At 36.6% G+C, this 13,968-nt stretch overlaps 1 protein-coding gene across 2 annotated transcripts; it reads right to left on the bottom strand.

The window, feature by feature from the left end:
- Positions 1-537: 537 nt before the first annotated feature.
- LOC133517835 (CDK5 and ABL1 enzyme substrate 2) lies at positions 538-12,917 on the bottom strand. 2 transcript variants are annotated; one of them, XM_061851281.1, is made up of 9 exons: positions 12,040-12,917; positions 11,214-11,341; positions 7,400-7,586; positions 6,375-6,638; positions 5,463-5,498; positions 2,734-2,848; positions 2,043-2,233; positions 1,636-1,843; positions 538-793 (listed from the first exon to the last, which is right to left on the bottom strand). In XM_061851281.1, the coding sequence occupies exons 1-9, from the start codon at positions 12,396-12,398 to the stop codon at positions 653-655; spliced, it is 1,629 nt and encodes a 542-aa protein (XP_061707265.1). In that variant the 5' UTR covers positions 12,399-12,917; the 3' UTR covers positions 538-652. The 2 variants fall into 2 exon arrangements, with proteins under 2 accessions (XP_061707265.1, XP_061707266.1); XM_061851282.1 differs by lacking the exon at positions 5,463-5,498 and having other exon boundaries at positions 12,040-12,916.
- Between the last annotated feature and the right edge of the window lie 1,051 nt (positions 12,918-13,968).

Raw genomic sequence — 13,968 nt, 5'->3', positions numbered from 1 at the left:
TCAAAAACTTTGACAGATTGTAAAATTGAAATATCGCTTCGGTTGTTACTCTTTTCAACAATTGTTGATTTTTCTCAACTTGGCTACGTCTACTGATATACAGTAACAAAAATAGTAATAGTAAAAAAAGGGATCCGCTTAATAGCGTATTGGGTATCATGTTCTGAGTCGAATAAGTTTTTTGACGCGTTATTTTTTTTATGGGGCAGGTCGTCCAAGGCGGCCTCCATACAAAGGTCAACAATTTATCGCGTTTAAAACATTTTTTCTTCTACTTTTTCCTAATCAAAACACGATACTCAATATGCCTTTATACGGATCCCCATTATTTTGTTACACCTTGTAAGTTCCCTTCACGAGCTAAAGATGCTTCCTTGCATCTAATCGTATATCTATTCGGAGTATTCGGTAAATAAATAGCCATGAAATGAAACTCCCTTCCTAAAATCACAACATACTCATCTATCATAGAAATACGATATCGAACCAAACTTCATTTGTTTGTGCCATCATCATCATCATCCCTACATGAGTGTGAATGCACCTATTCCCATCTGTGCCCGGCGGGGATAAATGGGAATACGCCGTATTTGTCGATCTCCCTGGCGGACAGCCTGCGGCGGCGAGCGCGCGCGCACGGCAGCCGCCAAGGTCACGAGTCGTGCAGCAGGCGCTGGTAGTGCGGGAACACCTCGTACGGGGGCACGTGCAGACCGAACTCGAGGGCTACGAGGACCGCGAACTCGAATTTCATCAAGTCCTTTCTGTTCACTCTGAAGGTTGTTTCGATGCGCTGTTGATAGAAATACGATATTAGTATGATTCACATCAAACAGATCGTCGGTTTTCAATTTTGCACCGACATAGGTACAGTCAAGGTATTAAATATCGACACGGAGAAAGTGCACACTGCCTTAATGTATGGGCAATAAGGTCGTGTATACATGTTTTTGACACTTTGTCCTTGACGATATTTAATACCTTGACAGTACTTTTGGTTTAGGACGCTTACTGTGAAAATACAGGCAGCGTAATATAAGTATCGTAAAGGTTTCATACTATGTATGAACCTTTTTGACGCCAATGACGGATGTAACCGCAGGTCCAACGCCAACGCCAACGCCGAAGACGGTTGAATCCGTCACAGACCACAGTAGACCCACGTGCATATGCATAAAGTTTTGATTTCAGTTTTGACACTTCGGTGACGTGGCGTCCGAGTGACAGCTTTTGTGTTTGACACGGCGTCGAAAAGGTTAAACTCCTGTTATAATTAGTAGTTTACTGTTATTAACCAGGGTAAAATGTAGGTATATTTTAGGTTAGCTGGAAGAGATCCCTTATAGGGATAAGTTCGCCTTTGTAATTTATTTTTGTAAACCTGTGTTGTATACAATAAAGTGTTTATAACTACTACTACTATATTAAAATTACTTTAACGAACATTCAAAAATTGTTTATGTCATCTAGACTACCAACCAGAGTGCCTAGCCAACGTGCCAATAGTTTACGCTCCAACTTTCGCTGTCGCACTAATATAGAAGAGTGATAGAGAGAGATGACTACGCTACGGAGCGTAAACGTTACCTAGGCATCCTGGTACTATATAACTCGCATTTTAAACCACGAAGTTACCTCAATTAAAGCCTTCAGTGTTTCTCCCTTGACGTCATTCAGTTTAGCAGACAGCAACAAGCACGCCCCAGCACATAACTTTCTATTATCTTTCGTAATGAGATTCGCCAGAATCAACTTTTCGAAGTAGACGTACGCTTGAGCGACGGATAATAAGTCGATGCCGCCACTGTCATGTTTGGCTATCTTGCGCATCTCCTTTTTAATACTGAAAACACAATATTACTTATAATATTAATTATATTACTACCTACCTAGAACATCTATGTAAGTATGGTATTAAATACACTCATTATCACATCTCCGTCGTCGATCCTGTCGTAAGTGGCTCACTATCCAGCAACGCGTTCGACAGATCTGGGCGTCCCTTTATGACATCTATGGATAGTCACAGAGACGATATTTACCTTCTCAATTTGCTAAGCGTTAGTTTGAGGTGAGGGAATTTCTCTCTGAATTTGTCGTTGAGTTCCTTCTTCAAGTCTTGTGGACGGACGTAGTCAATGATAGAGGTCATATAAGATGTGAACGTGAGCAGCGTCCTGTGCTTGCCGGCGATCAGCTCGGGGTCATCTAGGACGTTGGGACAGTACTGCACCTGGGACAAATATATAACCATGAAACAATACTTTCGTATTTACTTTCATTTTGTCCCTCGAATAGACGATAAATGAAACGGATGCTTCGGCAGTTTGGCACGTAAACGGTAGGGTTTGTACAAGCTCCAATGGCAATTATTATTTCAGGTAATAAAAAAAAATACAGTACAGTACAGATCTGCAGACGGCCATTCGGGGGGTGGCAGTCATTAAGGGTAGTTGATTTTATAATCTTGCTGATTGAAGAAAAAATATAGTATCAGAAATCTACGTCTGCGTTTATATTTTCCACCATCGATAGACCGCATTCCTTTTTACATGGCTTGATCACTTTAGACACCGTATAATGCATGAGGTGGTACATCGTCATACTTCAGCTTTTCAAACTTATACAACATTCTGCATTACTTTATGCGTTTTAGTATGCCTCTGTAAACCATAAACCAAACAAAGCCTCTGCAAAGTAAGGTCTGTTAAAACCAAGTAAGTAGATACTTGCATATTTTGGTGTCAGTAAAGACGCTTCCTCCCAATCGAATGTTTTGTTATCGACTGTACTCATAGGTGGCGAAGCAGCCATTTGGGGCCTCTGCGACGACTCGTACGAGAAGCACCTGCAATTAATATCATCTTCAACAAAAGTTGTACATAACAGATAATATAGGTTAATGTTTACCCATGCGGCCCCGGACTAATTTATAATGCAATCAGGATAAGCAGTATAACAATGTTATTTATTACCCATGCATGTGTATAATATATACTTGCACGTGGATAAGAAATATCTACTTCAATATGCGTTATCTAGCATGAGTTGCAATTATGATATAAGAATACAGGACTAGAGACTATAAAAGAAAGATAAATATAAGGTCAACTGGGTTAAACGAAACTACGGGATTATTGTGTTTTTGCGACTATTCGTTAATACGATTTATCAGAACGCCATGTTTCGTTATATTTTCCAAGTAGCTAAAGGTTTTATTACTAGATGACAGAAGCTCTTATAATTTACGTTATTTAAAATAGACGCAATAATCAGACAGTTGCATTTATCCCGGTTGGCTTTAGTTATTAATAATAAGTATTATGTGAAGCTATGCTGGCTCTATAACGATGGGATTATTCTATGGCATTGAAAAGTGAACCAAATAAGTAGATGTTCCTTTTGTCCATATTACGAAGTCAGTACTAGTGGAATGCACAGTGGCGGCTTTACCCAAGGCCAGGTAGCCCTGGGCCTAGAGTGGCGAGATAATTAGGGGCGGCACTCGGCAGTCTACCTATATAATGGGTGCGCTGAGAAAGGGGCGGCTAGTACTTATTTCAGGGCCTGGGGTCTAGACCGGCAGACACTGCAAATCCGCCACTGGGAATTAAGTTGAAATATATTAATTAGGTCACTACAGGAGATCAGAGAACAATTAATTCACAAGGATATAGCGACGTGTTAGTGACAGGTTCTTGTGACGTTTAATGCTAATAATCCTGATTAGCTACAAAGTCTAAAAGTATTCTTAGTTTCAACTAGGTGAAGAATCGTATGCAGCTAATTTCAGCAAAAAACTTAAACCGATCAATAGTAGAACTTATTTGGTTGCAATAAGATGTACAAAAAGATCAGTTTAGCGTATCGGCGGTGGTATAATTGTTGCCGTGTGTTTAATTACAAAATGCAATATTATTTTTATCTACTCCAGCGCTTAAATTTCTCAATGAAATGGTGACGGGACGGCAGGGTTCTAATATTGTTTAAGAATACTTAAGAATATTCTTATGTACATTGTACCGCGAGCTGCAAAAGTAGATGGAATCAATTCATAAACTGGGTATGCATTTTTGCAGATGGGTGTACATTAGAATGCTGTGCTGTCGTAGATAAAGTATTTTATGCAACGTCACATAAAAAGATCTTAGTCTCGCTTCTGTTATTACTAAGCAGGCCTATGTCTCGTATTACTCTTGATGTTTAGAAATTCTGTTATGGGACTGTTTTATAAAATACTACAGGGTGGACAAATAAGAAGTATACATTTTGTTTTTAAACTTTAACTGTATTAAGTTCAAAAATTATTAAGTGTTGTTTTAAAAATATATTCTTCAGGGTTGGCAAATTCATGCGAAACATAATGTCTGACATATGTCCACCTCTAACAGCAGGCAAATGTAAGCTCTTATCATCCCAATGTTCAGCATCTATTCGCACATTTTTCGCATTATCTTAGTACATTTGTGTCGAATAGTCGGTTTTAACTGGTTAAATTTCATCAGCTCGTTAGCATAGACACGTAATTTTAGATAGCCCCACAGAATTAAGTCAAGAGCTGCAAAATTTGGGGAATTTGGGTGCCAATCACTGTCACTTTTTTTCAAAATTAATCGAGCAAACAACGTGTTTTAAACAACAGAAACATTTGAGATAAAATTGCTTGCTGCTAGTGGTAGACATTTGGCAGAAATTATCTTCCGTATACAATTTCCAACCCTGAATAATATATTTATGAAAAAATATTTAGTAAAATTTCCACTTAATGTAATTAAAATTTAAAAACAAAGTGTATCATTTTTATTTGTCCACCCTGTACATGTATATGAGATATGAGTATATAGAGAATAATAGATACTTACTTCAACTTGTATAAAATTACATTACGACATGCATGCTAACAAACATGTGTATTTCAGCTATTATGATCTGAAATGTGTACTGAATAGCATATAATAAACTGGATATATACAAAGTAATTATATTGCTATAAAAATATATGTAATGTAATCTTTACGAGTAGGTACAGTCACTCTACTTACACTCGGTGTAATTTTTACGTGATACATGATATATATGCGCGACTCACGCGACTGTACCCATTATTATGAGCAACTTTTGTTATGAGAGCAATCCTAAAACAGGAAAAATAACTGATTTCCATATAAAACTTGACATCCACGATGACGCGCAGATTTGTCAAATCTAACCTTTAATAACACGACAATACGGGTCAAGACACGGTCGTCGTGAATGACACGATCTGTATCTTGTCGAATTTAACTTTAGTATGGGACAACCAAAACTTTTTTTTGCTGTTTCAAGCTTGCTCATAGTAATGGGTCCAGTCGCGCATCTTGTATAACGTAAAAAATACACCTGTATAGTACTTATATACTACTAAATAGCTTGAGCTAAATATTGTGTGTTGCATAGCTTAGGAGAAACATTTTATTGTTTACCATTTTTTATCCTTGTGCCTCGTCAATAACTTAGTTCTGAAATATAAACGGGTTAGTGATGAAATGAAGGATGCATGTGGGCGCCAAAATGTAAAACCTAAAGTACTATCAAGTGCGGTTGAGTAGGTTACCTTGTATGGTAATTTCCTCAGAGACCCGTTTTTATAACTCTTGAGTGTAATTTTGTTAGTTAGAGCATGATAAGTTGGCAGCGATTTTGATAGCCCAGCATGTGCAAGTGTTAAGTTAACGTCATAATTTCATACATAGAAGTTTGACGTTTAAAATAACACTTGCCCTGTCTGGGCTGTCAAAATCACTGCCAACTTATCTTGGTCTGACTCTATTCCAATCGTACCGGTAGATTGTAATGATGATTACGAGTAATATGTGAATGTTTATATTGAACATTTGTGTTAAATGCAGTGTCTTGTGATTTGTAATGTAGGGTCACCAGATCCCAATTTTACCGGGGTTACCCTTGCAAAAAGTTTACAAGTACAGTCGCCATCAAATATATCGGAGCGGCTAAGATGCTCACAAATATCTGAACACGCCTCTATTAAGGCGTTAGAGTGCGTGGTCAGATATTTTTGAGCACCTCGGCCTGTACCATTCAAAGCTGGATTTCCGGTTTCTGGAACATGGCCAAATGGCCATGGATAGAAATCGGAACGTCCAGATAAATTCGGGACATCTGATCACCCTAATTTAATGCTCATGTTATACACCAGCATGATTCATATTTCAAGACAGATTAATTGTTGCATATTTTAATAAAATAAAAGAAAAACGAACATGGTCATTCACATTTAAATAGTAATAAAAAACAAGCATAGCTAGTTTGTGTCTGACTTGGTTTAAAACTGCAAACACTACATTAAAATAATATTATTATAAAACTTGAATTACCTGGCAATAACATGAGGATGGCGATTCATCATCTTCCAATTAGCTTTGTCACTAAAGTCACCTTCATACATCTTTCGATATTGCTCTCTAGTACACACTCTGGACGGTACAAGCAGTTTTGAATAGGAGATATCTTGGCCGTTTTCCTCTTTTTCCAATCCAAGTAGATCGAAAGGATCCACACCATTGTCAGTGATTGCCGAGAGTGGTCTTGCGGAACCGGAAGTGTTGCGACGACGGCCGCCATCTTTTCTATGGTCAGAACTAGAAAACAATGTAAAAAAAAAAAATGGGCAATGTTGAAAAACTTATAACATATAGTCTGTCAAGCAATTTCCGTCAGTAGAAAAAAGCGGCAAATTAAAAAAAAACATATTAAATTTAAATTTGAACCTCCGTGAGGGTAGCGACAGCGGCAGGGGCGGCGGAGAAAGCCAAGGTAGGAAAATACAGGGGTCTCGGCACCGAGTATAATTTTATTCCATTCGGTGTCGAGACCCTTGGTCCGTGGGGCCCTGGCGCTCTTCAAAGACCTGTCGAAAAGACTCAGAGACGCCACAGGACATCGAAGTGCTGACAGCTTCGTCGCTCAACGCATCAGTCAAACGATCCAGCGAGGAAATGCTGCTAGCGTCTTAGGTACTATGCCGCAGGGGAAGCGTGAAGGGTTATCGTTCTATAGAAAATTTGAATTTCGCGCTTTTTTCTACTGACAAACTTGTTTGACCGGATATAATTAGAGCCCTATCCACATTAAGTCTGGCTTCTACAGACCTTGCAACAAACAGCATGTGAATTTAGATAATTGCTGGCTAAGTAGCCACAAGTTCAATTGATCTCTCAAATGAGGAATTGTATTGCAAATCAATGCGATTATCGGTGACGTTTGAAGAGGCCATTACGATCAGCGAACTTCACGCAAGTTGAGTTCGCGCGGCGTAACGTCTAAATTGCATATCAAGGTTCAAGGTTTTGCCGCGCATAATACGAATTCCGCTTTAAGGATTCATTAAATGTATACATACCGAGGATTCCTTACAGTTTTTGAATACGGTATAGTGCTGAATACAACGCATGGCACACCTGAACTAGGTGCAAATGCCAGCCTTTCATCTCTAAACGAAACTCCCTTGGTTAAGGGACGAACGAATCGCAACTCCTTTGTGTGAACCTGGTTCTCAGGGATGCATGTACTGCTTGTGCGGAAGCGACCTGGATAAAATGTTATTACATTAAAGTTCTGTTATTTGGTGTAGGGCCAACTGCACACTCACACAGCAATCTGCTACTGTAAGATGAGCGACATATCAATCCTGGCATGTGCAGGTTCATTTTTAGTGTTTTGTGCTGGGATATGGCGTTATTGAATTAATTGTTTTAATTCCAAGCATTTATTTGATTTGATGATAGAGTCGGACCAAGATAAGTCTCCAGCGAGTTTGATAGCACAGAGCGTGGAAGTTGTTATCTTAATCATCAAATGTCTATGATATTATGGCGTTTAAAATAAAACATCCACACTCTGTGTTTCAAACTCACTGCAGTTTTATCTTGGTCCGACTCTAAGTATAATAAATAAATATACCACCATTGACATATATCCAAAGCTGGTAATAAGAATAGGGCCAGTACAGCGGTGTCACGCACACGAATTCGAGCCAACCATGCAGTCTAACGCCACGACGCGATTAGTTGATGAGTTCGCATCACACGCGCGATTAGTCGCGAATAGTTTACGCAACTAATCGCGAATAGTTGCGTAAGACTGCACGATTGGCTCGAATCCGCGAGTGACACCTCTGAACTAGCACCGTTCTTATTGCCCGTAAGGCCCGTCCTTAGATATATGTCAATGATTACCACTCTCTAGTAAGTCTAGTAGAAAACAAATAATATAAAACATGTCTTTTTAGGGTTCCGTAGCCAAATGGCAAAAAACGGAACCCTTATAGATTCGTCATGTCCGTCTGTCGGTCCGATTATGTCACAGCCACTTTTTTCCGAAACTATAAGAGCTATACCGTTCAAACTTGGTGAGTAGATGTATTCTATGAACCGCATTAAGATTTTTACACAAAAATAGAAAAAAAAACAATAAATTTTGGGGGCTCCCCATACTTAGAACTGAAACTCAAAAAATCTTTTTTCATCTAACCCATACGTGTGGGGTATCTATGGATAGGTCTTTAAAAATGATATTGAGGTTTCTAATATCATTTTTTTCTAAGCTGAATAGTTTGCGCGAGAGACACTTCCAAAGTGGTAAAATGTGCCCCCCCCCCCCCGTAACTTCTAAAATAACAGAATGAAAAATAAAAAAAAAATATATGATATACATTGCCATGCAAACTTCCACCGAAAATTGGTTTGAACGAGATCTAGTAAGTAGTTTTTTTTTTAATACATCATAAAATTAAAAAAAAAAATTTATTCATCAAACCCATACGTGTGGGGTATCTATGGATAGGTCTTCAAAAATGATATTTAGGTTTCTAATATCATTTTTTTCTAAACTGAATAGTTTGCGCGAGAGACACTTCCAAAGTGAAAAAATGTGTGTCCCCTCCCCCCCCCGTAACTTCTAAAATAACAGAATGAAAAATCTAAACAAAATATATGATATACATTACCATGCAAACTTCCACCGAAAATTGGTTTGAACGAGATCTAGTAAGTAGTTTTTTTAATAAGTCATAAAATAAAATAAAAATTTTTTTTCATCAAACCCATACGTGGGATATCTACGGATGAAATAATGAAATAATGAAATAATGAAATAATTTATTAATGCATGTGGAGAATGGGTTACAAATATTAGCTAAAATTGCTACTCTAGTAGTCTCACCAAACTCTACCTTTTCAGGCGTACATACATTTTAGACGATACACACACACACACACACACACACACACACACACAATCACATTATATAACATCGATTTGAAATAATTTAATTCTATAACTAACATAAATAAATTAAATTATATTAAAATTAAATTAACATGTCATACATTTTGAAATTATTAAACATTAAGTATCATTTAGAAAGTCTTTTATACTATAATAACATTTTTGTAATAGCCATTGTTTAATTAAATTCTTAAATTTATCAAAACCACATTCCTTAAACATGTCCGGTAACTTATTATAAATGGCAATACACATACAGTACGCATTTTTAGAGGAAAGTGCTAGCTTGACCGCGGGCTTATATAGTTTGTGCTTGTATTGCTCCCGGACTTGACGGGGTCGTAGCTGTAGCGGATAGGTCTCCAAAAATGATATTGAGGTTCCTAATATCATTTTTTTCTAAACTGAATAGTTTGCGCGAGAGACACTTCCAAAGTGGTAAAATGTGTGTCCTAAGTGGTAAAATGTTGAACGAGATCTAGTAAGTAGTTTTTTTTTAATACGTCATAAATGGTACGGAACCCTTCATGCGCGAGTCCGACTCGCACTTGGCCGCTTTTTTATTATTATTATAAATATTTAATAAATATTAGGGGACATCTTACACAGATCAATGTAGCCCCAAAGTAAGCAAAGGTGTACTATGGGTACACTAGGCGTCAATATATACATACTTTTATAGATAAATACATGGTGCCTACGAAAAAACGGAAATATTCTAACAGTATATTCCGGATCGTATTTAGAAGATAAAATATCATATAAACTTTTTTTTATTTCCCCTAGTTTCAGAGTAAATACCAATTAAAAAAAATCTTTTTTTTATTGTTTCAGTGCATAGCCATAGCCTTTTTGATGGCGATATCTCCAATATGGGACCTAATCTAGACGTTCTTATTGACAGATATCAAAGTGACAATGAACACTTTGAATGGACTAGCTTTGACGAAAAAAATTTACCAATTCATATTGATCCATAAATTTTCCAAGAACATGTACTTATTATGTATAAAACATACAAAAAGTAAAAAAAAAAAAACACAAAAACACCTATTTTTTTTTGGTGGAATTGACTTAAATTTATGTATGATTTTTTCCTTCTTATGACCTCAGGAATACAGGGTTAATTTTTTTCCGTTTCCTCGCGGGCACCTTGTATACATAGAGTGACAGCCTGGAAAGGTCCAGATGGAAAAAGAAAAAGAAGACGGCCATTGGCACGCTGGGCTGATGACATAATTAAAGTAGCGGGGGCCAACTGGATATGGGAAGCCCGAGATTGCAAAAAGTAGAAAAATCTGGGAGAGGCCTATACCTCTTAACAGCATTCTGGTATAATTTTCTTTACATATACAATTTAGGTTTAAGTTGTAAACACAGATTACCCAGAAATAAAACGTTTTTTATTTATTATAGCTGTGTTCATTACACAAATAAATGCCCTCACTGAGATTTGAACCCAGGACCATTGGCTTCGTAGGCAGGGTCACTACCCTCTAGGCCAGATCTGTCATCTAATTGCTAATTTTTCACCTATGATATTATAATTGATTAGGCGAGGCAATTTCCTCACGCACAATACGGCCAGTGTAGACATGCCTTGGCTGAGGTGGTGCGCGCGTTTTCCTCGCCCGAGCACGCCGCCTCGGCCGCAGCACGTCTACTCTGGCTGTATTGTGCGTGAGGAAATTGCCTCGCGCGTATGCTCGCTCTGTGTGGAACTGGCTATTTTCAATAATTTTATTTGTTCTAGTATACCCATATCCACAGTTAGACTCAATGTTATTTGAATGTTATTTATCTACTAATATTCTCTGTTATCTCTAATAGCATGGCCCTTTATTATATAAACCACATTGATTGTGTACATTTCAAATGTCTTATCATTTGACTTGATTTTGATAAGATTAAGTTGATAAGATAATTACCAAAATTCAAGCTTTCTGAACTGCTCTTATCATCAATATTTATGCCAGTAAGTGATGATAGGTGTACTTTCTTGGTCCGGACTCCTGTATGTTTCTCTTTGAATGACTCTTGATTCCCAGATGAACATCTTAAAAAAGAAAACAAATTTTATCAATATAGCTAATAAGTGACACGGAGACGAAATAACACTAACAGCGGGACCGTTTTGAAGAAGAGTGGCTATGGACAGGAACCACTGAAAAGATTTAGAGGAGGCCTAGGCTATATTAATTATTTATTTATAAGACACTACAGCCCATAAGATCCAGTGGAATTTTTAAGACAAAAAATATAGTTGACAATAATAAGGTATACAGTATTATGTTAACTTAGCAGCTCCATGTAACTAACTGCAACAAATACATATACAAATGTTTGGCACTAGAATCCGTCTAAGCTAACTTAGCATCAACTTGAATGGAACAAAGTGAGAAAGGGTCATTAATATTTCTTTTACCAATTTTACACAGGCGACCTAGCCCCAAACTAAAGCTTGTACAATAATAAATACATAGAAAACACCCCACACTCAGGAACAAATATTTGTTCTTGTCACACAAATAAATGCCCTTACCATCGGCTTCATAAGCAGGGTCTCTACCAACTAGACCAGACCGGTTGTCAACATCATATTTTCATATAAATTTGACATTAATGATGACATCCCCATACTTTGCTGTTGCAAATGCCATGTAGAGTAAGCTGGTTCTGACTTACTACACAAGTTTTGAGTACAAATATAATAAAAGTAATTTATAGAAAACAATATGAAAATGCTAAGCATACCTTTCTCTAAACACATGATTGGTAACAGCTTTGACTGGAGTGATGCTAGTGTTGGGGTCGGAATCCGAGCTAACGGAATGGTTGTCGACGATGCGGTGCGCAGGGCTCTGCGGCGCTTTGCGGCGGACACTCTCGTGACCTTTATCCTTCTCGACTCCATTAACCAGCTCAACGGCCTTGGTGTCCGATTTCTCGCTCTTCTTATCGACGTGACATAATTTCGTATCCTTGAACGTCCCATCCAGTGATATGTTCGACAGAAAAGTCACAGCGGCAAGACGTCTTCTTGCTTTTTCGTATTTATTACGATGGTTGGACATTTTTAACACTAATAACAATGACAGAACAACACTATTCATATATTAAATTCAATTTAGCGACAAACTTAACAGTGATATCCCTTTAAAACTGCCTCAAACTCTTATAAACCTAATCGTATTACAAAACCACTGTATGTTATGTCTTTCGAGTTACGCGTACGTCACAACTTCCAATTAAAAACTACTTTATTCAGCCTGAATAAAGCTCAAAGCTTAAATTTAACGGTGGATTGGTCAATGAAATAATTCATAATTATTTTTGTCTGGACGATTCCGCAATTTCCGTAAATAAAATTGACATTTCGATATTGCATTCGTCTCAGTTGTTTGACAGTTAAAGAGTTGCTGGTTAAATATTTAAAAACTGCGAAAATTATATTATTTTGGCGATAAAAATGTAAAGTGGAGTTCAATGGAAAAAATAACTAAAAAGTAAAAAATAAAATATAAGTAATATTTTTTTAATAAAAGCTTTTATTTAAATGCTCTAAAAAGAAGAAAATAAAATTTTCCTTTAAAATTTTAATCATCAACTTATAACCTCATTATACACAATTTATATGTTCATAAAAGCTTGTACATACATACATACATTGCAAGTTAAATAAAAGCTTTTAATTATAAAAAAGACAAATAATGTAAACAAATGTTAACAAAGTCTGTCAAAAACTTTGTTATCATTTGACGTATATAACCTAAAACTTTAACGATGGAATATTAATAATTATTATATATTTTAACTAGAAATTGATATCAATAAAAGGTTCAAGTATAAATGTTGATAAAATCATGGTTATCCATAAAAAGTGCTAAATTACGAAAAATGAAGGTTGATTGGTTTGTTTACATTATTTGTGAAGCGATTACAGGAGGTCCTTGGAGCTCTAGTAAAATTATTGGAAGGCACTTCTTGAATATTAAAACATTATTTAAAGATAAAGATAAACATATATTTATTTGCAAAATGTAGTGGTAAACATAGTTGGTCTGTAAATAATTTTAAGTGCGTATATTTTACTTAATGAAGCATGCAAACTTTCCTTATTAACTAGGTCCTAAAACTAAGTATAGCATATAAAAAGTTTAGAAAAATATAACCATGCATTTTAAATAAATAAATAAATATTATAGGACATTATTACACAAATTGACTAAGTTCCACAGTAAGCTCAATAAGGCTTGTGTTGAGGGTACTTAGACAACGATATATATAATATATAAATATTTATAAATACTTAAATACATAGAAAACACCCAAGACTCAGGAACAAATATCCATGCTCATCACACGAATAAATGCCCTTACCAGGATTTGAACCCGGGACCATCGGCTTCATAGGCAGGGTCACCATCCACGAGGCCAGACCGGTCGTCATTATAATCATCTACTTAACATTAATTAATTTATATCTAAGATTTAATACATTATTATTTATTAGTTTACACCTAATCTTATACCTTTAAACGAGCAATTCTTGTGTATATATATTTATATTTCTGTGATCTCGGAAACGGCTCTAATGATTTCGCTGAAATTTGGTATATGGGGGTTTTGGGGGTATACAATATATCTAGATTAGTCTTATGTTTGGGAAAACGCGTGTTTTCG

The sequence above is a fragment of the Cydia pomonella genome, chromosome 5 (assembly GCF_033807575.1).
Source record: "Cydia pomonella isolate Wapato2018A chromosome 5, ilCydPomo1, whole genome shotgun sequence".
Taxonomy (NCBI): domain Eukaryota; kingdom Metazoa; phylum Arthropoda; class Insecta; order Lepidoptera; family Tortricidae; genus Cydia; species Cydia pomonella.
The sequence above is the reverse complement of the archived record's forward strand: the minus strand, read 5'-3'. Positions and strand labels throughout refer to the sequence as shown.